The sequence below is a fragment of the Manduca sexta genome, unplaced genomic scaffold (genome assembly GCF_014839805.1).
Source record: "Manduca sexta isolate Smith_Timp_Sample1 unplaced genomic scaffold, JHU_Msex_v1.0 HiC_scaffold_39, whole genome shotgun sequence".
NCBI lineage: Eukaryota > Metazoa > Arthropoda > Insecta > Lepidoptera > Sphingidae > Manduca > Manduca sexta.
The window spans coordinates 1-26,044 of NW_023595018.1; the positions used below are offsets into that span (position 1 = coordinate 1).

General features: G+C 34.8%; 3 protein-coding genes and 1 long non-coding RNA gene across 4 annotated transcripts; 3 read left to right on the forward strand and 1 right to left on the reverse strand.

Moving 5' to 3' along the window:
• Nucleotides 1-10: 10 nt before the first annotated feature.
• LOC119193294 lies at nucleotides 11-5,452 on the forward strand. Its single transcript, XR_005113902.1, has 2 exons — nucleotides 11-462; nucleotides 5,264-5,452. It is a non-coding gene; the product is annotated as an uncharacterized LOC119193294 (long non-coding RNA).
• Nucleotides 5,453-5,946: 494 nt separating this feature from the next.
• LOC119193292 (E3 ubiquitin-protein ligase RNF181-like) lies at nucleotides 5,947-9,358 on the forward strand. The gene is made up of 3 exons (XM_037446896.1): nucleotides 5,947-6,389; nucleotides 7,925-8,099; nucleotides 9,052-9,358. The coding sequence occupies exons 1-3, from the start codon at nucleotides 6,256-6,258 to the stop codon at nucleotides 9,154-9,156; spliced, it is 414 nt and encodes a 137-aa protein (XP_037302793.1). The 5' UTR covers nucleotides 5,947-6,255; the 3' UTR covers nucleotides 9,157-9,358.
• Nucleotides 9,359-10,165: 807 nt separating this feature from the next.
• On the forward strand, nucleotides 10,166-22,849 carry LOC115445091. The gene is given in 24 exon segments (XM_030171184.2): nucleotides 10,166-10,327; nucleotides 10,409-10,515; nucleotides 10,661-10,769; nucleotides 11,522-11,581; nucleotides 11,880-12,072; nucleotides 12,195-12,295; nucleotides 12,497-12,586; nucleotides 13,662-13,700; nucleotides 15,240-15,278; nucleotides 15,366-15,413; nucleotides 15,581-15,710; nucleotides 16,098-16,236; nucleotides 16,519-16,645; nucleotides 16,935-17,005; nucleotides 17,008-17,167; nucleotides 17,245-18,169; nucleotides 18,252-18,407; nucleotides 18,500-18,626; nucleotides 18,770-18,933; nucleotides 19,065-19,232; nucleotides 19,601-20,044; nucleotides 20,754-21,010; nucleotides 21,090-21,958; nucleotides 21,961-22,849. Coding segments are annotated over 20 exon segments (4,983 nt in total). The 5' UTR covers nucleotides 10,166-10,327; nucleotides 10,409-10,515; nucleotides 10,661-10,769; nucleotides 11,522-11,581; nucleotides 11,880-12,012; the 3' UTR covers nucleotides 22,830-22,849.
• Nucleotides 22,850-25,039: 2,190 nt separating this feature from the next.
• On the reverse strand, nucleotides 25,040-25,925 carry LOC119193293 (uncharacterized protein CG16817-like). The gene has a single exon (XM_037446897.1). The coding sequence runs from the start codon at nucleotides 25,790-25,792 to the stop codon at nucleotides 25,283-25,285; it is 510 nt and encodes a 169-aa protein (XP_037302794.1). The 5' UTR covers nucleotides 25,793-25,925; the 3' UTR covers nucleotides 25,040-25,282.
• Nucleotides 25,926-26,044: the final 119 nt, after the last annotated feature.

A 26,044-nucleotide genomic window follows, 5' to 3' on the forward strand; every position in this document is an offset into this window, starting at 1 on the left:
TTTTTTTTTTTTTTCTATTTTAATGGCTACAAGCACTGGGTTGCTGTGCTACGCCAATGACAACAAAGTTAAGGAAACGATTTTTATACATATACAAACGTTACAAAGAGTATAAAGAATTTAGAATACAAGTCAGTTAAGCTGAAAAAATAAAATAAATTATTGTAAAGACTCTTTGATTGTAAAGTATATAATAAATGTGAAAGTAACTACTTGATACTTGAAATGAAATTATAGTTTTATGTCATTTTCTACAATGAAAGAAGATATAGCTTTGTAAATATCAATATTAAATACGAGTAAATTAGAAATACAAGTGGGAAGAGGAATATTATGGGATATGAGACGATTTATGAATGAAGAACGATCATAACGTGGACAAGAGAAGAAAATGTGATTAAGGTCTCCGACCTCCTCACCACATTCACAAGCACTACTGCCAATAATATGAAGCCTGGCAAGGTGAGCTGGCGAGCATACATGTCCCAAGCGCATTCTTATAATACAACTAGTAGATCGCTTACCAAGCTTCAATTTGCAAAACCACGGCTTATTAGGTATGCTTAGTTGAACATTTGCATAAAATTTTCCTTTCAACTGTCTGGTTTCTTCCCAATACTTGTCCCAAGATTCTCTCAGAGAAGTTGAGGGAAGCGTAGCCAGATCGCTACAGTAATTTATGTATGGATATACATCCCCATCCATAGTCGCTTCGTTAGCTAAACGGTCAGCTTTTATATTCCCACTTATACCTGAGTGACCAGGTATCCAAGCTAAAACTACAATTAAACCTTTAGAAAGGCATTCATATAGCATTTCTCTTATAGAAATAATTATACTAGATGAAGGCTTAGTTTTGAATGGGAATTTTCAATGGCCTGAAGGGCGCTGTACGCATCCGAAAAAATTACTGTTTTCCTAAGTTTCAGGAGAAGAATGTATTCTAATGCCTTATAAATTCCATAGCATTCTCCAGTAAATACAGAGCTTTCTGGTGGAAGTTTTATTTTCTGAATAACATTGTAACGAGGATGGTAAACCCCTACACCACAAAAATCTGAGGAAGAATGTTTGGATGCATCGATGAATATTAGATGGAAATTAGGCCATTTTGTATCTACTATTTCGTTAAATTGAGCATTTGGATTAGGATAGTCTTTTTTCAATACCCAATGAGTAACAGATTTCGGGTTTAAGTAAAAGGGATTGAAAGCCATACATATAAAGAGGAAGAGATATAGAACGATATGTTGGAGCTTGAAGGTTAGAGAATTTACGAAAACTAACAACCAAAGGAGGAGTTGACTTATTACGCCAAAAGGGAGAAGTTATAATATATTCAGAAAGAGTTTGGAGTTTTTGAAAGAGAGCATGACCAGAAAATTGAAAAGCTCTAAACAAAAATTTGTCACTTAAAACTGTCGTCTCAACTTAAGAGGAGGCTCTACACACTCGACTTGAAGGGCATTTATTGGACTCGATTTCATTGAACCCGAAATTATTCTTAGAGCCTTATTTTGAATCGAGTCAAGTCTTTTGAAAGCTGATAAATTACCCGGCTCTAAGATAAATGTCCCATAATCCAACTGGCTTCTAATCAGTGCATTATAAATAAGTTTTAATGAATATGGGTGAGCACCCCACCATACACCCGAAAGACATCTAAGGATATTAAGATTTCGTTCACATTTAATAACTACATAATCACAATGCGAAGAACCTGTGAGTTTGGAATCCAATATGAGACCAAGAAATTTCACTTCTTTTTTAGAGGAATGGAACAGTTATTGTATTTTATATCAACGTTAGATGTTATATTTTTCCGACTAAATAACACTGTAGAGCTTTTAGAAGGTGAAAGCTCCAGTCCATTTGAAGTCATCAAGACTCTAAGGAGGTCATTGCCAATGACATGGTAGAGCACAAGTCAGTATGGAATTTACCAGATGTATAAAGGAGAAGATCATCAGCATATTGTAGAATTTTAACTGATCCATTTAATGATGATTCCAGATCATATGTATAAATATTGTATAATAAGGGACTTAAAACAGATCCCTGGGGTAGGCCTTTTGATACTGTTCTTAAAAATTTGGTAGCATCATCAGAATCAACAGAAATATATCTTATTGTTATTAAATTAGAAATAAAGTTAGACAGCATGTCAGGAATTTTAAGATCACACATTTTTTTCGTTAGAACCGATGGAACCACGTTATCATATGCTGACTTAATATCTAAAAATACTGCAATTAATGAGTCATTTTGAGAAAATGCCAAACGGATATCAGACACAAAAATACTGATACTGTCTAGAGTACTTTTCCCTTTACGGAATCCGTATTGGCTATCAGATAGCAAACGGTTGCTTTCGATATACCACTCCAATCGGTTTTTACAAGATGTTCAGCAAGCTTCAACAATACTGTTGATAGAGCTATAGGGCGATATGATGAGCTTTGGGAGGAATCATGCCCTGGCTTTAAAATAGGTAACACAATTTGGGATCTCCAAGAGTCAGGTATGTTACCAGTAATCATTACAGAATTAACTATATTTAAATAATAAAGAAGGACATTATCATTAAGGTTGCAAAAATGAATAGGAATTCCGTCTTCACCTGGAGACGAATCTTTTACGCTGCTTAGGATTCCTTTAAGCTCTGATAGCGAAAACATGGAGTTTAAGTTATGTTTGTCATGTATTCTTGGGGTACTGTAAAGTGGAAAATTTTCTGGAACAGAAGGGGAGCCAGTTTATCCAAAAGATTTCCGTTAAAGAAGAAGAAAGGGTAGAAAATGATCTTTCCTTAAAAGCTGATCTAAACTTTCTAATATTACTCCAAACAATTGATGGACAGGTATCAGGGGAAATAGATGTACAAAATAATTTCCAGCTTTCGATTTTCTTCTTTTGAAATAAATTTTTGTCTGTTTAGAAACTAGGACATAGTTATCAAAATTTTCAGTTGTCATATTTTTACAATAAGCCCTTTCACTTTCTTTTCTATTTTTGGCAGCTTTTGAACACTCTCGGTCCCACCATGGAGGAGAGGGATTTTGGAAGACCTGTTTTTTAATGGGAAAAACTATATCCGCAACTTCAATCATAGCTTTAGCAAGAGCCTCAGAACATATGGCTTCGTCATTACACTCAATATCCGGAAGCTGAGAATTTTGTCATCTAATAATCGTTTATATACCACCCAGTCTGCATCCTTCAGCATGTATTTTAAGCGAGGCGATCGAGTTATATTAGGTTTATTATTTTGAGGAAACCGAATAACAATAGGAAAGTGGTCACTACCATACGAATGAGAAAGGATTTCCCAAGTAAGTGAAGTTGCTAAATTTGGTGTACTAATTGATAAATCAATGGCGCTAAGACCTTCGTTAGGATTAGTTCGACGAGTAGGAGCGCCTGAGTTTAAAACACATAAGTTATAACAATCTATAATATCCATTAGGCCTCTTCCACAATTTTTTGTAGTTGAACAGCCCCAAAACTGGTGATGTGAATTAAAATCCCCCAAAATTAAAAAAGGTTTTGGTAATATAGAAATAATATTATCTACTTCTCGAAATATAGAAGGGCATGGGCGAGGAATGTAAATCGAAACGAAGCAAATATTATTAACAGAAGCAGCAACAATAGAAAAATCATTATGGTGAGAAGGTAAATTTAAGGGAGAAAAATGTTGGGAGTTTTTTATGAGTATAGCAACACCACCATACCCATCTGATCTATCTTCTCGAATGCATGAATAACCAGGAATTCGAAAACAAAATCCCGGTCTAAGCCATGTCTCACTTAAAACTACTAAACTAGGGCTATATTTGTTTAATAAATAAATTAAATCTGATTTATTTTGAATTGCACTTCGGCAATTCCATTGTAGGATGTTGTTCAAGTGAGCCATTGTTACTGATTAATTGTGTTATCTTTTTAAATAATGGGGCAACGTAGGACGGTAAAGTGGTTTGTGACAATGATTCAATTAGAAAAATAACTAAATCAATCAAAGGCTGAGACTCTAACGAAGAAGAGTTGAGATCGTCTGCTTTGGAAGGAGAGCACATCCATTGGAATAAGAATGCGAGTTGTAGTCACTCACTAGAGCTTGATGAACTGCGCGGTCATACCCTTTTCCTGGCTTCAGAGGAGGACGGGGCTTCTGGAAAACAGTTTTCTTATAAGATTTGTTATGTGGTGATTGAGTAAATGGATATTTAAAATCTTCAGTTCCCGCATTAAGAGAAGGTGGTTCAGACAATTTTAAAGTGTCAGCATATGATTTTACTACTGGTGGATGAATTTTAGACGCTTCAGAATATGACACACAATTTTGCGCCATGTATATTTTTATATTAGATTGTCTAGTTGCTTCAGGACAAGACTTGCTAATAGCAAAGTGCTGGCCACCACAAAGACAACAATAACTGTCATCCACCTCACAGCTACAAGATGAGCCATTATGCTCATGACCACATTTATAACACCTAGGCTTTGATCTACAACTAGTTTTAGTATGTCCATATCGACAACAATTAAAACATTGAATAGTTGGGTATATATATAAATCTACTTTAAGTGCATTATAACACATAAATATGCGCGTGGGAAGAACCTGGCCGTCAAAAGTTAACACCACTGTTTGTGAGGGTTTCCATGTCACAGTCCCATCAACAGTACTCTTATAATTAAGGCGTCGAACTTTAATAATTTCTCCACAACCTAAGGGAACTCTTATATTTTCTTTTACCTCACTTAGGGACATATCACATGGGATACCTCTTACAAGTCCCATTCTTGTGATATGAAATGTTGGGATATATGCCTCATAGCCCTTTTCGGTTAATGCAGTATGACTTAAAATGTGTTAGCCGATGTACAATTGGAAAATGCCATGGATATTTTATTGCGTCCAATACGCTTTACACTGCCTAGGACAATATTGTCTATTTGATATTTGTGTAAAAGCGACCAAAGCATATTGGATGAAAACTAACATCTTTATTTGTGTCTTCAGAAGATTTTACAATATGAACTACAAAGGGTGCTGCATCTGAATTGGAATATTGCTTTCTTTTAACCTCACCTAAAGAGTCAGAAACGATTGGAAGCGAAGAAGGAACAACTGGGGTTGACTGCACTTGTGAATATGGAGATGGATCACCAGAGTTCTTCTCATCACTGTCCACACAACAACAACCATGTTTGCCAGATTCAATTGCCATTGGGTTATTTCGTTTTTTTGTTACAGATTTTACAAATTCTATGCAGACGTGCCCGTTTTCTTTTATTTACATTGGATGTTGAACAATCAGTATCCATACTAGAGGCAGTATCTACAGTTATGAACTGTGAAGGTTCAGGAACAACACCCCAGGGTCTGGGGGCTCCTTCATCCTGCTCATAATATATTAAATTTTATTAAAAAAAAACTTACCAATAGTAGTGTTTCTATTTATACACAGTAAAAATGAAAAGAAATAAGTAAATATATATATACAATATACAACTTAACTGACTAATTTTATATACAAATATTTTTTTTTCCTTTAAGCCAAAATAAAACACCCGCCAAGTTCGAACGTTTCCCGCGCTTTTTCGGTAACATTCTTTTGTCAACCAAGTGTCAATTTTCAACAATTTTATTGCCAAACTTATGTTTCTAAAAGGCCCTTTATAGGTAGTGAGAAAAATTTACTTTTAGTGGCTGATAGTTATTTGTTTGATTAATTTAAAACAGTTAGTGCCACAGTGAAAGGAAGAGAAAAATCTCCTAAAAAAGTAATTTGTCACACAATATAGCTTGAATAGTAGTATGAACGTCAATTTTGAAGTAGAAATAACACTATTACGACTTCTGAGACTACGACTACGATGTTATTTTTAGTGGGTTCGGCAAAAAAAACAATTGGCAACATTGCTCTTAACTGTCAAATGTCAATCGGAAATCGGAATAAACTTTTTTTGAGATTAATTATTGCTGACCTCACTCTATCAAATTTAAGAGTAGTTGGCCCGAAGTGTAGCTAATAAATTTACTAATAATTTATATTAGATTATACAAAAATAACTTATTGTAAAAATAAAACAGTAACAAGTGTTTGGTTTCCTTTAGTTTCTCAGGAGAGTAAAAATTTTTTCATTGGTTTTATACCCTATTTAATTACACGATAAAAAAATATATAAATATACTTACATTATCACTAAGAATTTGTGTAAATTGTGCAAGTGATAAATATATCCATGGCGGGATATTTCGAAGAAATGGGGTGGCGGGAACTGCAGGACGGTGAGCAACCTAACCATTTGCTGCATATGGCGAGATTCCTTTTAGACTTTGGATTCCACGGAGAAAATGCCAACGGAGAATGGCCTAAGTAAAAACATTGCATTAAATTAATAAAGTATATTCTTCTATATAATAAAATAGAAATAATTCATAGTTATTTCATTTTTCATTTTATAATCTATACTATTATATAAAGCTGAAGAGTTGTTTGTTTGTTTGTTTGTTTGTTTGTTTGAACGCGCTAATCTCAGGAACTACCGGTCCGAACTGAAAAATTCTTTTTGCGTTGGATAGCCCTTTGTTCGTGGAGTGCTATAGGCTATATATCATCACGCTATACCCAATAGGAGCGGAGCAGTAATGCCTAATCTCAGGAACTACCGGTCCGAATTGAAAAATTCTTTTTGCGTTGGATAGCCCTTTGTTCGTGGAGTGCTATAGGCTATATATCATCACGCTATACCAAATAGGAGCGGAGCAGTAATGGCTAATCTCAGGAACTACTGGTCCAAACTGAAAAAATATTTTGCGTTGGATAGCCTTTTGTGCGTGGAGTGCTATAGACTATATATCATCACGCTATACCCAATAGGAGCAGAGCAGTAATGGCTAATCTCAGGAACTAGGAGTTTGAACTGAATAATTCTTTTGTGTTGGATAGCCCTTTGTTCCTGGAATGCTATAGGCTATATATATCATCACGCTATACCCAATAGGAGCGGAGCAGTAATCGCTAATCTCAGGAACTACCGATTCGAACTGAAAATTATTTTTGTGTTGGATAGCCCTTTGTTCCTGGAGTGCTATAGATTATATATCGTCACGCTATGACCAATAGGAGCGGAGCAGTAATGAAACATGATGCAAAAACGGGGACAATTTATTAGTTTTGAGAGCTTTTGTTGCGTGCGCTGCGTAAACGGTTAAAGTTATGCAACAATAATGTATGACGGGATTGTTCCTCTTAAAAGTTCTACAAAAATATATCATAAAACAAAGTCCCCGCTGCATCGGTCTGCCCCGAACGTGTGAAACTCAAAAACTACCCAACGTATTAGGATAAAATTTGGTATGGAGACAGTTTGAGACCCTGGGAAGAACATAGGCTCCCGGGCAATTATATAGCGTGACTTTTATAACGGAAAGCTTTAGCCCGAAAAACTTTATAACGCGGGCGGAGCCGCGGGCAAAAGCTAGTTTGTTATAAATACACAATGTTGTTGTATTATTAAAGAAATATTTTACTTAGAAGTCAGGATTATCAGTGTTTGAGTATAAACAGGAATGTTGATATCTTTAGGTTTTGGACTAGTTCCATATTAACATAACCAATATTAGTTCAACATAGCATTCTCCACTTTTAGCTGCTAAAGTGGAAATCGAGAAAAAGCCCATGTCCACACTCAAGATTTAAAATGTTTTCAATTCACAGTGTTATCACTTCCTATTTTGACCTTAGGAGATTATTTAAAATTATTAATATATTTTGAACCTTCCATTTCATATCATACTCAGTTGAAGCTGTTGATAAACCAGGGAATTGTTAGAAATTCAAATAAGCACTTATGTATTACATTATATTACTATGTATGTAAAAAAGACAAATAAATGTTTCGCTTTTAGGTTGCCACCACCAGCATCTAGAGAAGCTGTTGGCCAGATACCCGAAGTAACAATTGACTCCAATGATAAGAGTTGTCCGATATGCTTAAAGAAATTCCAAGTTGGAGACAAAGGAAAACAAATGCCTTGCCATCATATCTTTCACACAACATGTATATTGACTTGGTTGGAGCGAGTGAGTACTATTGGCAAATTAATTTTGCTGCCTTGTTTAAGTTTGATAAAAAATAATATTATAATTGTTAAATGTATGATAATACAAACAACATATAGAGGAGTTTTATAATAGCTGTAGTAAATAAATAAATATGTTCAAGTATAATAAATAAAAATGTTGTACTGACAAATGGTTCATTTTTGCTACAGGCTGTTTGGTTTTATATTTTTGTTATCTTTGATGTTAACATCAATTTAAAAAAAAAAAAAAAATAAAATACTTTATTTATCACGTAGGCGAACAAAGTTGCACTTATGATACGTCAAAACAAAGAATAAGAATAATTATTATTTCTAAACAACTATTAAAATCACTTATATAACTATGGAGATTTTAAATTAGGGATAAAGTTTATACAAAAGACTAGGTACAAACCGAAGTAACCAGCTCGGGCTGGCAAGTAGGGGGAAATAGAAGGGTAACGCGTCGCGATCCTCACCGGTGAGGACATGATTTGGGAATTGTTTTGCTGAACCAATTCTACTTACAAATTTAATCTAATAATTTTATGGTTCATATACTTAGTATGGTTGTCAATGCTACTACAAAAACAAACTTTTGTTTTTATGTTTTAAAAATACTAACTTTTGTACTAGCAACCACATTTCAATCCTGCTGAAGTTGCAGTATAATATGCTAGTTCAGTTTAATATTGGTTTAAACTTTCAAAAACAGGATTTTATACATACAGTAAGCATTATCATATAATAATATAGTGAATTGTAATTCCCACCATTCACTAACCAAATCTTATTTAATTATCTGCTGAGGTTTCGGCTGCATATTAATTATTCAGTCAGCGAGGATAAATTATTAATTGTATATATATAGCTAAATTGGTTGTTGTTACCAAATACCTTATTGTTGTCAGTCATCAATAAATCTTATTGTTGTCATTGTTTTGTTTCAGACAAATTCCTGCCCATTTTGTAGGTATGAATTACCAACTGATAATGAAGGTTATGAAGCTTTCAAAAAAGAAAAAAGCGTGCTGAACAACGGAAAGAAGAAATAGAGATACTTCATAATTCTATGTTCAGTTAAATGTATATTTCTTATATCATGTATAGTTATGGTATTTATGTTCATTCCAATTATGAATGTTAACTCTGGAGTCTGGATACTTTCATGTGGTCATTTCTTAAGGTGGTAGCTCAAGGTCCATTTTCATACATTTTGTTTCGGCTTTAATCTGGGTAACTTAACAAGTATATTTATATAAATTTTAAAGGCCGAAATATCCATGATTATTAATTATTTTTACGTTTTTCTTTCAACTGCGAGAACTAATCACTAACTAGACGTGAATTTAAATTCTTTACTTGCCAATACTTGTTTAGTTACCCAGATTAAAGCCGAAACAAAATGTATGAAAATGGACCTTGAGCTACCACCTTAACATCTTATAATAATCCAGTTTGATATTGATTATTTTTTAATTACTTTAAAATAGAAAAAAAATCAGCATGATTTTTGTGCTTGTCTTAGAGCAAATTTCTTGTATAGAAGGTGATTTACGGTATGTAATTAAAATAGAAAACGTTCTATAGCATATTATATTGTAATATTGTAAATATGGATTTTGGGTTATGAAAATAAAATAATTTATGTACACTATTATAGTATTATTTGTTATAAAGCATTATTTGTAAAAATATTTAATTTGCTGGTAGTTGTGAGGAGTAATGGCCATTATGGAAATGGTTTATACATTGATGGATCCTAATAATTAACTTCGCGCAGCAGATGACTAAGGAAAAATTAAAAAAAAAACAATGTAGTTTAGAATTTAATTATATATAATTTCCCCTGTAATTATAATTATGTGCCCTGTGTAGTATCACTAGTCATGTAGTTCTATAGTGGTTTAACAGTTATATATTGGTGTCCTCTGTGGACTTGTTTCGTTAGGTCTAACATTGGGATTACAAGTACTTATAAAAGACAAACATACAAAGAATAGACAAACTTGCAAAAAAGTAACCGAAATACGCGAAGTTATCCATGATATTTCTCACAAAACAATGACATTTTAAATTAAGAATCGGTAATTGTCACAATCAGTCACAATGATTTTTGTCATTTGAAAGTCAGTCTAAATTATGAGTTTTAAAAATATATGAAATAATCATAAATATTTAAGATTTACACTATCAATAAATAAACAATATGAGTAAGAAAAGGCGGTTAGTTTTATGTTCATTCTTTTCGATAAAAAGTATAGGCGGTATTTCTTACTATCTTACAGCATAATCAAATTATTACAGCCATTGCAAGTGCCCACCTAGATTACAAAAAGTATGTAAACGTGCCAAACTGACCGACTGCAAAGATGTTGAAGAAATTATCGAAGCTCTTACTTTTGACGAGGAAAGTAAGCGATATTTATATCAACATAATTATTTAGTAGGCAATTATATGTTAAGTATATGTATAATGTATACTTTATTACATGCATTCAGTTACTGAATCCGTAGGTACTTTTACCTATTATAATTACGAATATTTATATATTTTAGGCACTAGAAAAAATAAAAGCTCAAGTGCACCAAAATTCAAACTTAAACCGTTCAAACCGAAACACTACAGAGACACTTGTGTTCCTATGGCGCCATCTATGCACACACGGTAAATGTAATCTATATAATATTATAATAGTAGTTACCACCAATACAATACATTGCATTTCTGTTCCCGCGGATATTTCCAAATCCATCTCTCGAGCAAACGGGGCAAATTACGGGCTGGAAAATGCAAATATGTACATAATTTCTAAATAATGGATATATACAAATAAATTCCTTAAAAAAATGATTTTAGGTCTTTTTGAAAAAAAATAAATACAAAAGTATTCTTTATTATATTTTATATTTAATAGTGTACGTAGCGAATTCAAATTAACTCCGATTTCGATATTTGCCGAGTAGGTACAGGCAAATAGTGAAATGCCTCAAGACTTGGCGAATAATTCGTGCAGGAATATGATTGACTTGAGTAACGAATACAACCGGATAAGCTGTTTACGCACTCTTATTCGCAATAATTCCTCTGTACTCAGCAAGTCACGAAATCAGGGGTCTGTTACCTATTAATAAGTCGCCCCATTTGATTATTCATTGGAATTATCCATTTGATCGCGTGCAGCCCGATATACATCTAAAGCAACAGAGCGACTCTGCGTGTGATTTGGGCCTTTAACCAGTACAGGTAGATAGACCCAAACTATAGATTCGTCGTATAAGTAATTGTTGCCTGAGTGTACTTATACTAAATTTATTACTTAACATTGTTAGACTAGATATTATAACATATACAAGAGGTGTAAGGTTTCCTAAATATATCCTCAATTTTAAAATAACATATCATACATGGTTTTACAGACTACGATATATTGGACATTGTGCATTAGAAGCACCAGGAACTTCTAATAAAAAAGCCAGGTTTGTGGAATTCTATAATGTTTAACAAGTTCTTTTAATATAAGTAATATTTTTTTCCACAAAATATAGGCATATTAAATTTGCAAATAAGTACGGTTTTGCTGGTAAGGCTTCTTATCTATATTTTTTATAAAAATTTTCATGCCTGTAGGTAAAACTAAAATGTGTGGAAGGGTGACGATGTATGCACGTACAAAATAATGTACAAGTTGCTACTTTAATATATTTTATAGTGTAAATAAACAATTGTGAAATAATAAGTAATTGAAATATGATATTTTTTTAATTCCTTTTGAAGGCAAACATTTGGTGGGTTTGAATTCACTTCAACATCAGATGAAGAAGAAATGTCTAGTGGCATTCTAAGGAAAGGAAAAAACTGAAAAATATAAAAACGAGTTAGATATTTCGATTTGCTACCCGGAGATATAATGTTGCCTACTCCTGTACCAATCATCAAGCATACCTCGTCAGATAAATCAATTTTAAATGTAAGAATGATTTGCTTTCATTAGTTGCATTAGTAGCATAATTCAGGCAAGTGTTTCGAAAGTAGAGTAGCTCTGCTTTCCAGACCCAAATTAAAATTTATATTTGGAAATATGGATTACAGGTACCAAGCCCCAAAACCAGCGGAGACGTGATTCAAGCCCAAAGAACTTCAGTTAAACCTGGGGAAAACGTGCCCCCCATACCTCCTAAATCCGGACACGAGTAAGTAGTATAATAAAATATTTAATTCATTTCAATTGTAGCACAGAATAAACATAGAATAACACGTTACGTCCACGGAAATTCTATTTTAAAATTAATATTATATTAATCTTATAGGTACTGATCTAATTCAAATGACTTTCTGTATATTAAATTTATATTATTAGCTCCAAATTTATGCAATTTTTTACTTCGTTTCAGATTATTTAAACCACACAGCGGTATTGTTATCAATCGTGATAAAGAATTTGTCCCCGATGTCGTACACGTTCCCGGTCCTAAGGGTCAAAGGTATTTTTATATTTCTCCTCGTTTTGGATAAACTGCTTTTTCATCATGTTTACAAGATAAACGATGTTGAGGAGCGGATCCAGGATTCTGGTTTGGGCTTGACCCTACCTTTCTAGTGAAGTTTAAAATTGGAAAACATACCTACTTGACAGTGGCGAAGTGTCCGTACAACCCGATTCCTACCGGCTTCCCATTCCAGTTTATTGAAGCTTGTCTTAGATTTTGTTTTCTATTAAATTGGCAGCGATATGTTAACTAAGGCAATATTTTTTGCCTCGGGTTACCTTTTAGAAAATTTCACCCTCCGCCACTGCTACTCTACATGAATGATGAAATATGCCTGTAGCGTGATGATTGGACACAATGAGAGTTAACAAGTCATGCCACAGGGTGGCGAGCAGCAGGATCGTATCGTCATTTTTTTTATAAGTAAAAAAAATTACGAGACGAGCCTGCCTGCGTTTTTCCATACGTTTTTTGGTCTGACATGGATCGGCATATACCACACACACCGGACTTTCAGGTGCTCTTAGGCGCTCGCAACCCGTGTTCTCAGTCAGTTGCAATAAAATGACCAATATAATACTAAGATACTAATATAAAATTTAATTGTTTTATATTTATTAAGGATGAACCTATATAGTACTTTTTGAAGAGGCTGTAGCATAGAGGGGCCAATATCTAAATTTGTTAGGGCCCTTCAGGGCAGTGCGAACTTTTGGGCGCCTGCTTACTTTAATGTAGGTATGGGCTAAGAGTGGCCCCAAAGCTTGGGGGCTCTGAATCACTAATAGGCCTGATGCGGTGGTAGCTACGCCCCTGGAAAGAGGCCTAAAATTTTTATACCCTTCCCGGCACGCCCTATGGATCCGTTACGGGCGTTCGAGGAGCCTTAGCGATGCATCTCCCTAGACTTGAGTTCGTTGCGTTATGTGGAAATTACCCATTGGAGCTATTACATAGTTACATATTATTATCTTGTTACATTATTTTTTGTTTTATAGTTTATTGAATTACTTTAAGTGAAGACTAATTTTACCTGATAGGATATGTTAAAATTTATTTTTAATTTCAGACCAAAGAAAGCAAAGGGAAAGCCTTGCCACAAGGGCGGGTAATGTATATTTTTATGAATGTTATAAATTTATTAACTACTTATGAAGTTAAACACTTGCTTTTATTTCTAACTAGCTGACCCGAAAGACGTTGTCTCGTCTTATCTATGAATTTGCAGCGCGCATTCTGTCAATCGCTGACAGTTATTTCAAACAATTGACAGTTATAAAAAAATAATATTTTCGTTAAGTTTTCTTCAATTTTCTAATTTTCCGCGCAACACACCAAAAAACATAATGAAATCGGTCCAGCCGTACACGCGCGATGGTGTGACCAATTGAAATACGGATTCATTTTTATATATAATAGCTTTTGCCCGCGGCTCCGCCCGCGTTATAAAGTTTTTCAGGCTAAAGTTTTACGTTATAAAAGTAGTAGTTTCCCGGGAGCCTTTGTTCTTCCCAGGGTCTCAAACTGTTTCCATACCAAATTTCATCTTAATACGTTGGGTAGTTTTTGAGTTTAACACGTTCAGGCAGACAGATGCAGCGAGGGACTTTGTTTTATAATATATATTTTTAGAACTTTTAAGAGGAACAATCCCGTCATACATCATTGTTGCATAACTTTAACCGTTTACGCAGCGCACGCAACGGAAGCTCTCAAAACTAATATTTTTCCCCGTTTTTGCAACATGTTTCATTACTGCTCCGCTCCTATTGGTCATAGCGTGATGATATATAGCCTATAGCACTCCGGGATCAAAGGGCTATCCAACACAAAAATATTTTTCAGTTCAAACCGGTAGTTCCTGAGATTAGCCATTACTGCTCCGCTCCTATTGGGTATAGCGTGATGATATATAGCCTATAGCTGTCCACAAACAAAGGGCTATCCAACTCAAAAAGATTTTTTCAGTTTGGACCGTTAGTTCCTGAGATTAGCCATTACTGCTCCGCTCCTATTGGGTATAGCGTGATGATATATAGCCTATAGCAATCCACGAATAAAGGGCTATCCAACGCAAAAATAATTTTTCAGTTTGGACCGGTAGTTCCTGAGATTAACCATTACTGCTCCGCTCCTATTGGGTATAGCGTGATGATATATAGCTTATAGTACTCCACGAACAAAGGGCTATCCAACGCAAAAAGATTTTTTCAGTTTGGACCGGTAGTTCCTGAGATTAGCCATTACTGCTCCGCTCCTATTGGGTATAGCGTGATGATATATAGCCTATAACACTCCACGAACAAAGGGCTATCCAACGCAAAAAGAATTTTTCAGTTTGGACCGGTAGTTCCTGAGATTAGCGCGTTCAAACAAACAAACAAACTCTTCAGCTTTATATAATAGTATAGATATAGAAGATTTAGAACCTTTGGAATATCGTCTGACACTATTTTGTAAGACATAAATACCTGTAGTGTGCCTCACTGTCTACTCTTATATTACGTCTTTCTAAAAGGTCGCCAGCAAAAAAAATATTATTAGGTTCCTTAAGGCTTATGTTAAAAAGAGATAAAAATATGTTTGGTTAGCGTATATAATAGAAATACTTATAGATAGACCTATGAATATAATACTTTTTTTTTAGGATATGTCATAGAAAAACGTGTCCTAGGAAGAAATGTCGGTATGTAGAACATTTAAATTAAATTCAAATTCAATTATTATAATTAGTGACCTGGAAATATAAACGTTCTTATTTCTGACCGAATAGGAAAAACGCTGCATTGAAAAAACGGCAAATGGAACGAAAAATGAAAGGGTATGTTCTTACTAAAACATTAATTAAGTTAAGTACAGTAATATTTAGAATACTATCTATAGGTATGTGTATTGTGTAGTAAAATATGAATTGTAAAAATGTATTTGTTTATTAAGATTTATATCCGAATTCGTTTGAATCATATTTAATATTGTTTCTCAACGAAGATCGTCTTCCGACGTTCCGTATACATCTTTGGGCGTCACTGACGGTAAACCACGAGCTAGAGGTACACAAAAGCATTTGAAAGATGATGATTCTGTATGCGGCTTAGACGAAATACCGAAGCCAGAACATGTAAGTGAAACGAGAATAATATGCCGCATACACTTAAATGTAATAATACTTTTACCACTTTGCTACTCTTTCATTCAAGTCGCTAAATTAATAATAACCATATAAGTAATTATCATTGACGTCATTTCCTCTTTGCAATGTGCGGTTAGCGCAACATAGATACGTAAATTCCTGCATGTTACGTACCTATTAAAAAAATGGCGGATCATGAGATACTGGCCTAATAAATTTTAATCATATGCAAAATGGTACCCAAATGAGAAGCTCGAACAGTTATCCTCAGGCAAGGATTCCACGCAGAACCAAGCGGAGTGCTACGCCATCTTGTTTCTTGTTCATTTTTGTATACACAATATATCTTTAATAAAAAATATATATTAATTTTAGGTGCAAATACCCGCAAATCTAAAACGAGGAACTTTGCAAACTCATTCTTTGACAGTTTTGCCTTGCACTAAAGAAAGGCGAACTGAGCTTCATTACGGTATTTTGGCGGGATCGTTTAATATGTACGACGCAAAATTCGGTACGTTTGGCTTCCTTCCATTTATCCTTTTTTATTTAAATAGAATAAGTGCACAATAGATCACAGTGGCAAAGTCAAGCACAAACCTCTATAGGTCACTGAATAACGCTTGTTTGAGATTAAATTTTACACAGATAAAGTGCATATTTGATAAAATTATCATAACTAACTTCAATCTTCTATTCGAGAATATAATACAGAAAAAAAAACATCGCGGTATAATCGGCATAATTAGATTTATTTACAAGTATAATATGTATAGTTGTTTTAAATTCGTTACAGGAGCTAGATCGAGAGGCAGACAGGCACTAACGATGAGTGTCATGGCTTACTGTCTAGCATTCCACTACCATCCTAAGCAATGGACCATGAAGCTTGTCGACAACTTAGTTGAAGCCGGCGATCAATGGTAAATAGTACTATATGTAAACTATACTTCATTTTTTATTCTTTCTCAGCTTTTATACTACGGGTCGCGTTATCCTTGTCAAAATAATACCTACAGACTTCACAAATTTAAGGTGATTAATGTAATGTGGGACAAATTATACTTATTCAATATTCATTTTTATTTCTTTTAATTACCAAGAAAATGTGTCTTTTATAACAAGACAGTGACTAGTTTAAACACTGATTAATAATGTTTATTGATAAATTATTAATTATGCATATCATTATGGTAGCTTTTGTGGTTATAGGTATATACAGTGTTTAGACAAAGTCCACGATCATTCTGCAGTACAAGGCATGTGCGAAGTTTTGCCCTTTGGTAAAAACAAACATTGGTACTTAATGGGAAACGAATGCAAGTGTTATTGGGCGAACCTGACATTGTGGGATACACGATGTCTTTGGATCCTACAGTTTATAATTTATGCAGAGGATTAAGAGTTTTCTTTAAAGATAACCGTGCTGGTATTTTGCTAACAAGGTATCAAAGTTCATTTATATGAATTATAACGTTAATCACGTCGGAACAGTAGGTCATGTATGTTTATCTCTTTTCAGGGTTTTAAAAGTAGTGATATGGAAGGATAAAGTATGTTACTATGTATTCGATCCAGCGGGTAGGGATGCAAGAGCCTACTCGAATTATGCCAACGGCGCTGCTGCCCTAATAAACGTTAAAGATTTAGATTCAGTTGCAGAAGTTCTGCTAGCGCGTAGCATAGTGGCAGATCAAAAGTATGTTTTAGCACCCGTGAAAGTTTTAAAGATGGCCGATGAAAAATGTGACGAAGATTTCGAATCGGATAAAGAACTTACTCAAGCTGAAAAGGCGATGATGGGATACAGAATTCTAAATGAAAATTGTGCCATAGTGAATGCTAATATGCATTTAGGCGACAGATGCTTCGAAGAGTCTAAATTTAGACAGGCGCTACCTATAGCTATTGTGGCAATGACATACGCGAAAATATCTCCGCCTAATACCTGGTTCACTAAAACACTGGATAAAATATTGCGTTTGGGCAATAAACTGTTTGTTGACTGTTTACATCCCAAAGTAATGATTGATTTGACTATCGACAATATTCCTAATGAAATAATTGTCGGTCCGTATGCGTGTGAAATAATCATATACAGGGAAAGGGTGAAAGGGCAGCTTTTCACTACTAAAGAGTGCTTATTCAATATTAAAACTGGTTTGGAAGAGTTTTTTGGTCATGAGTATAATAGTGGCATTCTGGAATTTAACAATTATTGGCTTGGGGTTTGGAGACAGAAGGATATGTTTTACTTATTTGATCCATACCCGCGCACTAATGATGGGCAGAGGTCCGTCAACGTCGGCAGGGCTTGTTGTTGGATGCTACTAAATACAGAAATAATGGCGAATATCTTTAAGAAAAATTGGGATTATTTACCGGCTACGACACAGTTCTATATTCATGCTTTCAAAGTTTTGAAGTTGAAAAAAAGAGAACCAAAGGTTGAAATATTATTTTTTAGCCGCCAAAACCAGGAACTTGGATGAAAGTTAGGTGTACACTAATATTGTAAAAATATTCCAGATGCAAATCGTTTGTACTTTGAGTGATGAAATGCTAACCGGCTCGAAAGGAAAATCTAAACGGAAAGTGTTGCACATGAGTCAAGCTCAAGGAGACGGCAAGGAAATATTTCACGATGTTTTACCAGCACAGAACTGGGATGATAAGCATGAAGGGGTGGGTCAAAATGAAAACAAACTAAATACTTAATAATCCGAAAATATAATGCTATTACATTTTTATTAATTCAATTTTTTCGGTTTCTTTAGCCTCAAGTTGACGAAGAGCAGATGGGTGATATTATTTCCTTAGTTGATAGTATACAAGAAGATTATTTACCTCCAATACCTTTAAAGTACAAAAATATGGAACCGGAAGACCTCATACCAAAAGTCGGTAAGTATTTACTCATCACTATACCTATAAATGTTTTAAAACTTGCGTTGTGGTTTAAACCTTAGATGTCAGCACCTCTGCTGTATAAATGTATTTTTTTCATTGATTTAAATAATTTTACACTTTTTATTTTTGGAATGCAGCCAACTTAGATTCTCCAACGGTATCTGTGACACAAATTGTTCCCTCCAGATGGCCAAAGCCGCGCGATAAGACGAACGAGCCGCCTGAGCCCGATCCCGACCCAGAGCCGACACCACCGCCTACACCGCCGCCCATGCCCGTACCCGAAGGAGCGGGTGAAGAGGTGACAACGAAACTTTATTGAAATTATTATAAACATTTATATTGAACTCGAAAACTAAGATATCTCAATCCTCCCTTCCAATAACACCTACTCTTAATCAGATCAATATAAAATAATTAATCGTAATGCAGGAAGAAGAATTGGGCGAAGAAGAAGAGGATGAGGAAACCATGAAGAAAAAGAAAGAAGAAGAAGAGAGAAGAAAAGCTGAAGAAGAGGAGGCTCGCAGAAAGGCCGAAGAATTACCGCCACCGCTGCCTCCCCCACCGCCCTCGCCCCAGCCAGAGCCCGAAGTACCGGTACGAATGTCTTTCGTGGAAATTGTAGGCGCATTGTATAGTAATGCCTGTTTTTAGCAGACCATGTCATACAATGTCTTTTAGTTGTAATTTAATGTCTAAAACCAATCAAGACATTCTGATACCGCGACGTAAAACAGTAAGCGCATGGAAACGTCATTGATAAGGCAGTAAATAATACACAACGAGGTTATCTCCCTCCGAGCAATTTACGTTCTTTACAAAATAGGAAAAATACCCAATTTTGATTGATAGAATGCATTTATTATAGTAATCATCCAAAGATATTATGTACGCGAAAATAAAATGATTTTGGTATAAAAGGCTCAAAAAATACTGCAATTTAAAACATATTTGTGCATTCTCAGCTTGCACCAGCTCAAATCATAGAAGAAGAAGTTCAAACAATGCCACCAGCTAATGTTGATCGCCGCGTGCTTCTCACTGAAGACGCTAAATATCGTTTTAAACTAAGACAGATAAGGAAGAAAATGACCACACCACTTGCAGAGGACAATTTAGAAACATCACCCTCTGAAGAATTGAAAAAACCGAGTAATTTTAAACAATTACCCGATAGTACGCAGATTGTTAGAGGTTCATCTGCTATTACGGAATCCGACGCCTTAGATATTCTACCATTTTCTGCAATAATGGCCATAGTTACATCATACAAGTACAATACAAATTCTTGGACAAGTGGTATTGTTAACTTCGTAGTTGACACGGCGAAAAAATTATACCAGAATAAACAAGAAAAATTCCAGATGGCTCCTGCACACATAATACCTAAAATTGGTATCGGACATCAAGTAAGTTAATATAGTTTTACGTTTTAGTTTAATGAATTAAGTAATGGAATAATAGGCTCTTTTAGAAAACTGAAGTGAAGTAACAATACAGTGGCGCTTCGGTCAGTGAGCTCCAAGAAATACTTAATTTTTCCATCAGTTTTTTTTTCTTAAAGTTTAACAACAGATTAAGCTAAAGATAATTCCTATGTTTTAGTTGTTCATGGAAACCGTTATCATTTTCTACACGCTTTAGAAAGTTTTGCATTTTTGTCTATGCCCTTAAATATGATATTTAATAAATTTTTATAACAAAATATTCTGTTGCTGCGTTACTTTTACTACGATCCTTTTAAAAGTACAGAATATATATCGTTACAAAAATATACAATAAATAGGTACGTACTTACAAAACCTTATTCTCGCGATAACCTAATTATTCCCAGCGGATTTAGGTATATTTCGTAGATTTTTAATTTTTCACGACTTATATGCATAATGCCTATAAATAGTGAATTGACCTTTATAATATTTAGGGTTAAATTAATTTCGAGTAATACAGTTTATGCGAAGACATGTAGGTATGATATCCATTGATTACGGTTGTCATAATAAACAAAGTAACGGCAGATTCTTTTACATACTTTGATTACTACTAAATATCCACCGAAAAGGTATTTAATACTTTATTCAGGGCTGCAATGGTTTTAATCAGCTACTTATATTTCAGGCCTATCATGCAAATATTGACGTGGTTGGCGAAGGTGCTACTTGGCAACTTGAAGACATTTTGACGAGGAAATTCTTTATCAAATACGACCGTGGTATGATCACCACTTCTACTTACAGTTGCGCCTTTTTCAAGAAAAATGGTCTCTATTATTTATTTGATGGAAGTCCTTGCAACGCAATGGGTTTACGAGACGAAACCAATAAAGGAAAAGCTTGCTTTTTGCGCTTTCAGTCATTACATGACCTTGTTAGCAGGTAACATATTACAGCTTCAGTATAAGCTACGTTTCGATTACGTTCCTGTACGATTCTACATAATGATCAATTTTTGCAGAAGTATGTACAACAAAGACGGAAAAACCGAAGACCAACAATTCGTCTTGAGCAGAATCTTGGTGAGGAAACTTTTGACGGAGCCACGAGTTAAACTTCCAGAAGATTACGATTATATCACAGGGACAACTAAATCGAAGAAATCAAAACCATCTATTGTATCTTCTGGGAAAGGTTCCGATAAAAAAAGTTCTATTGAGGTAAGTGAGCCTAAAAGCCAGACTGCCGTAGGATATCAATTAATAGACGGAATGTACAGAATAGAAGGAACCACATCACTAAAGGATAGAAAACCGAGCTCCGATATAAAGCCTTGTCACTTTGTAAGTTTAATAGCTATGTTGATGGCAGCAATGCATCCCATTAGAACCTGGGATCACATAATGGTAGATACTTGCATAGAAAAAGGTTTAGAAATAAACGAGAAAGCAACAAACTTAAATGTTTGTGAAAAAAGGACAATTAAAAATATAATTTTGGATGGAAAGTTCATTAATATTAATATCAAGAAAATTATTGTCATAAATGAAAACCCTGAGAAGAGACTTGAACAATATTTAAAAGCTGTGTTAAGACGACTTCGTTACGTTATTATACGGTTTCCGCAATGCAGCATGGTTATATGTCAAACAGATGGATATTATCATCTCTTTGATCCTTACCCACCGCCTAGCGAGGAGCCCCCTAAGACTGAAGAAGGCAAAGAGAAAATTAAAGATGAAAAACCAAAGGTTAGTAAAAAAGGAAGTTCTGTAGCGACTTGGACTTTATATCGCTCTTTGGATTCATTAATACATAGAATAAAGAAAGTTGTATGTGGAAGAACTGCCGATACCCCAGAGTTTTATACGTTCGAATTAACTTCTGTAAAACTGCTCCTCGCCACTCCGCATTGAATTATAGACTGAGTCCTCTATTCAAACCTGATGACAATCCTAACTTACCCTTTTATTTGGAGAGAAAAAGAAAAATACGGCCCGTTGTCGATGAAAAAATGTACTGGTTAAATATTTCTTCTATTCCATGGTCAAGAATGAATTCTGTGAATGACCTAGGATTTGAAAGGAAAACTCCTAAAACGCTGTGGAAGGATTGGGATATCGAATTTCCCGGAGATCTTTATTCATTGTGGGGCACAGTTCACCCCTTAGATAAAAAATTCGAGGAGAGCCACCAAGGCAGGCAGTATCTTGCCACGTGTGTTGTAGCGCTCGTGATGACTCAAGCATGTAATCTAAGCGCTTGGACTAGCGGGTTCCTGGATGGTATTGTTGAGTCTGGCGATAAGTACCATAAAAAATGTGCCAGCAAAATCGGCTCTGATAAAAATCATGAGATAACCGTTAACGACTTGGACAGCAAGTTTGATGATATGTATCCCTATTCGTTTTCCGTTAAATTTGAGAAAATCATATTCGGATTTGTATACAACATACTGCCCGACCGTTTTAATCTTAGCAAAGCTTTATCTTATTTCTTTGAAAAGAATAATTTAGGTCTGCTAGTTAGCCCCACGAAGAATTTGGCGTTTGGGCGATCGGGAGCATCGTACTTTATGTTTGACTGTCAAAGTCACGGTGCGCCAATATTTTGTCCAGGACAAGGAGCGGCTTACATATTGAAATGTGAAAGTCTTAATAGACTAATTTACTGTATGACATTGACTTTGAATATCAGAAGACATGGCCAACAATTTCATTTATTTAGTGTAGCAATAACGTTGTCTGAAAAACTAAAATAAATAATCTATCTGAAACAAGACTTGAATGTTTTATTAAATTAATAAAATCTGTTGTATCTGTTACGCGATGAATCAACGACTTGAAAAAGGCGGCGCAACAAGTACTTAGCTGATGAATGCGGGCTGCTCAAGGCTGAGATGGTTGGTATTCATTTAGGGCCGATAGGCTGTTTCGTTGATTGAAGTTGTATCTTGATATTATATTATATACTTACCCCCTTATTCATAAACGTTTTTTATCTAACGACCGAGTAAGGCTGTGATAACAAGTCTGTTTCTCAGTGCTGACGGCATGGCAGTCTTCACAGTGCGTAGACGTAGGGCCGTTGTGATTGGCTAATATTGAAATACAACAATAATAACCAATCACAACGGCTCCTATAAAAGACTATTTCTCAGTGCCGTTGGGCACTGAGAAACAGGCTTGTTATCACAGCTTTACTCCGTCCTTAGATAAAAACGTTTATGAATAAGGGGTTACTTTTATGACAGTATAAGTTAAACAAACCGTACCATTAATAGCCCATATAATCATACAATATAATAATATAATATAATATATAATACGTCGGTGGCGTAGTTGTATTACGTGTTCGACACGACACCAAACTGGAGTCCTGGGTTCGAATTTAGAATTGGGTAAAACAATATCGGGTTTTTCTGTTTATTATCACCCCGGAGTCTAAAATTTGTGCTTGATATAGGCTTGTCCCCTATACATAATGGGATAGAACACACATGACTGCTTAGCGCTTTTCTTCGTTTTTTTTTTTAATATTTAGGTTCTACCACTAAAATCCGTGACTGCGAGAAGATTTTACTCATAATAAAATTTTAAGTTCAGGTACGCTAGCAAGTATTTGATAATAACTGTTCTACTTATCACATTCGGTTTTAAAAAGATTAAAGCACGGCCTTATGTTTTTTATCTTGCCTCCAGTAACACCACGGTCTGGGTCTACCAACACAAAAAAAAAGAAAAACAGCATGCCAAACGACTTCCATCGCAATATTAAGTAATTGATAAGTCACACAGGATAGGTACCTATTGCAAGCGGCGATAGCCTAGTTGGGTGTGGAACGGACTGCCAAGACGAATGTCCGCAGGTTCAAATCCCAAGGGCACACACCTCTGACTTTCTCTTAAAATCATTTGGGTATTCTTTGTGAATTTATCATTCGCCGTAACGGTGAAGGAAAACATCGTGAGGAAACCTGCACATCTGAGAAGTTCTTTATAGGAATTTCGAAAGTGTGTGAAGTCTACCAATCCGCACTAGGCCAGCGTGGTGGACTAAGGCCTAATCCTTCTTAATAGTAGAGGTGGCCCGTGCTCAGCAGTGGGCAAGTATATAATACAGGGCTGATATTATTATTATATATACATGGTGTTACTAACTAAATATATCACAAAGTTCACTTACTATTGAAGAAAGTGGTACAAAGGGCAATTGATTTGCAGCAAATAAGTAAATATGCATTGATGGTTTTAGAAATAGGAAGTGTGCACATGCTATGTTCTTCAGCAGCAAAGGTTGGCACAAGAATTATTCCGACCTTGAAACTAATTTTCAGTGTGATATAAATAACTATTTAATATCTTAAGATGATATTTATAGCTCAACTGGTTAGTTAGCTAGTAGTTATTTAATTTTATTTAGTAGTATCCTACATTATTAAGTCCTTTGTGTGTAAATAATCATGTAGGTCCTATTATATTAATTTATTTTAAGGTATCAAGACTCGATTAGATGTGATCGTTACAGACCATAAGGTGGTAAACCTATTAGAACTATAGACATACTCGGAGTATAAAAAAATGTGTTTATTGTTTTATACCTAACTCTATTAGTGCTGTTAAGTGAGTGTATCAATGTTCTAATATCAATAGAAGTATTGATTTTCTTTAATCAAAGGACAATTTCTGAAATGGTGTAAAAGGAGAATAAAAGATTATTTTAGACTAAACAATTTATTTGTACTTGCATACTCTTCAGTTGTTCCAGAAAGCTCTAAGATTTATCTACTTAAAACATTAGCAATACATCCTTTCACTTGTGTCAAGATATGATTCCTACTGTGTAACAGGTATAGGCACAGCAAATAACTCTAAAGGTCTAAATGTATGTAACATATATGGTACCATTATAATTATTGTACAAGGTATCCATATTATACAGAATATATAATTAATATTAAAGCTTTGAAAATGAGTTAGTTATTTAATTTAAACCAGTTAAGCTACAATTTGCAAAGATAATTACTAGCTTATAATTACCAGAACATACTGAAGTAACAATAAAAACTGGATATCTGTACAAAATCAAGCTCGGACAATATTTATTGCTTTTGTTCAAAATAGAGCTTGAACACAATAAAATGATTGTGGAAATTTATCATTTTAAATTTTATTCTGTAAAAATCTTATACATAATGTAGTGTCAAGATTAAATTTAGACAACACTAGTGTTTTCACCCAGGTCTGGTAAGTTTTCATCATCTGAATCACTTTCCAAGTCGTCGAATGAAGGTTTGTCCTGTTTGTCGCCGGCACCGCTTATGGACCGGAGCATTTCGCTTATATCATAGTTGTTGCCGCCGCCGTTATCCTCTTCATCATCCTCATCTTTCCACTTATTAAAGTCGACTTTCAGATAATGGGGTTTCTTTTTATCTTTAGTCAAGGAAGGCCAGTATCCTGCATCCTTCTTTTCTTTTTTTAGAGCCATTTCAATGCATCTTCCTTTATTTACAAAGCCGCTATTTTCTGGAACTACAGCATCGTACAAAGGTATTGTCACCTCGTGGAGTCTGTTGTCCTGTGCATTAACTCCTTTGAAGTACACTGAATCCTTTTCTATTTTGATGGTTGGGTCTTTAGATTCGACGCTAAACGTGAGCAACACGTCTTCTTTCCTTTGGGCCCATAAAACGGGTGGAGGGACTGCAGTTTCGCTGGACATGGCTACAATATATAAATGATTTAGAATACTAAAACCGAATATGAAAGTGCGGTATTATTTGATGGGAAACTTCTAGACTAGATTCACAATTCGACTCACGAATCAAGATTGACAAAACCTTTGTCTCTCTATTGCTAGTGCTAACTGCACACCGCCAATGTTGCCATATTATTATGTTGATTAAAAACATGTGAATTTGAACGTGAAGTGAGGTTATGTGATGGTCCAGCAGACGGAAGGTTTTGTCCGACA

Excerpts from the sequence above, each read along its gene's own strand:
- LOC119193292 (XM_037446896.1), top strand. The coding sequence starts at position 6,256 with ATGGCGGGATATTTCGAAGAAATGGGGTGGCGGGAACTGCAGGACGGT. Across the intron at positions 6,390-7,924 it reads GCCAACGGAGAATGGCCTAA|GTTGCCACCACCAGCATCTA; the intron begins GTAAAAACATTG and ends TTTCGCTTTTAG. Across the intron at positions 8,100-9,051 it reads TATTGACTTGGTTGGAGCGA|ACAAATTCCTGCCCATTTTG; the intron begins GTGAGTACTATT and ends GTTTTGTTTCAG.
- LOC119193293 (XM_037446897.1), bottom strand. The coding sequence starts at position 25,792 with ATGTCCAGCGAAACTGCAGTCCCTCCACCCGTTTTATGGGCCCAAAGG.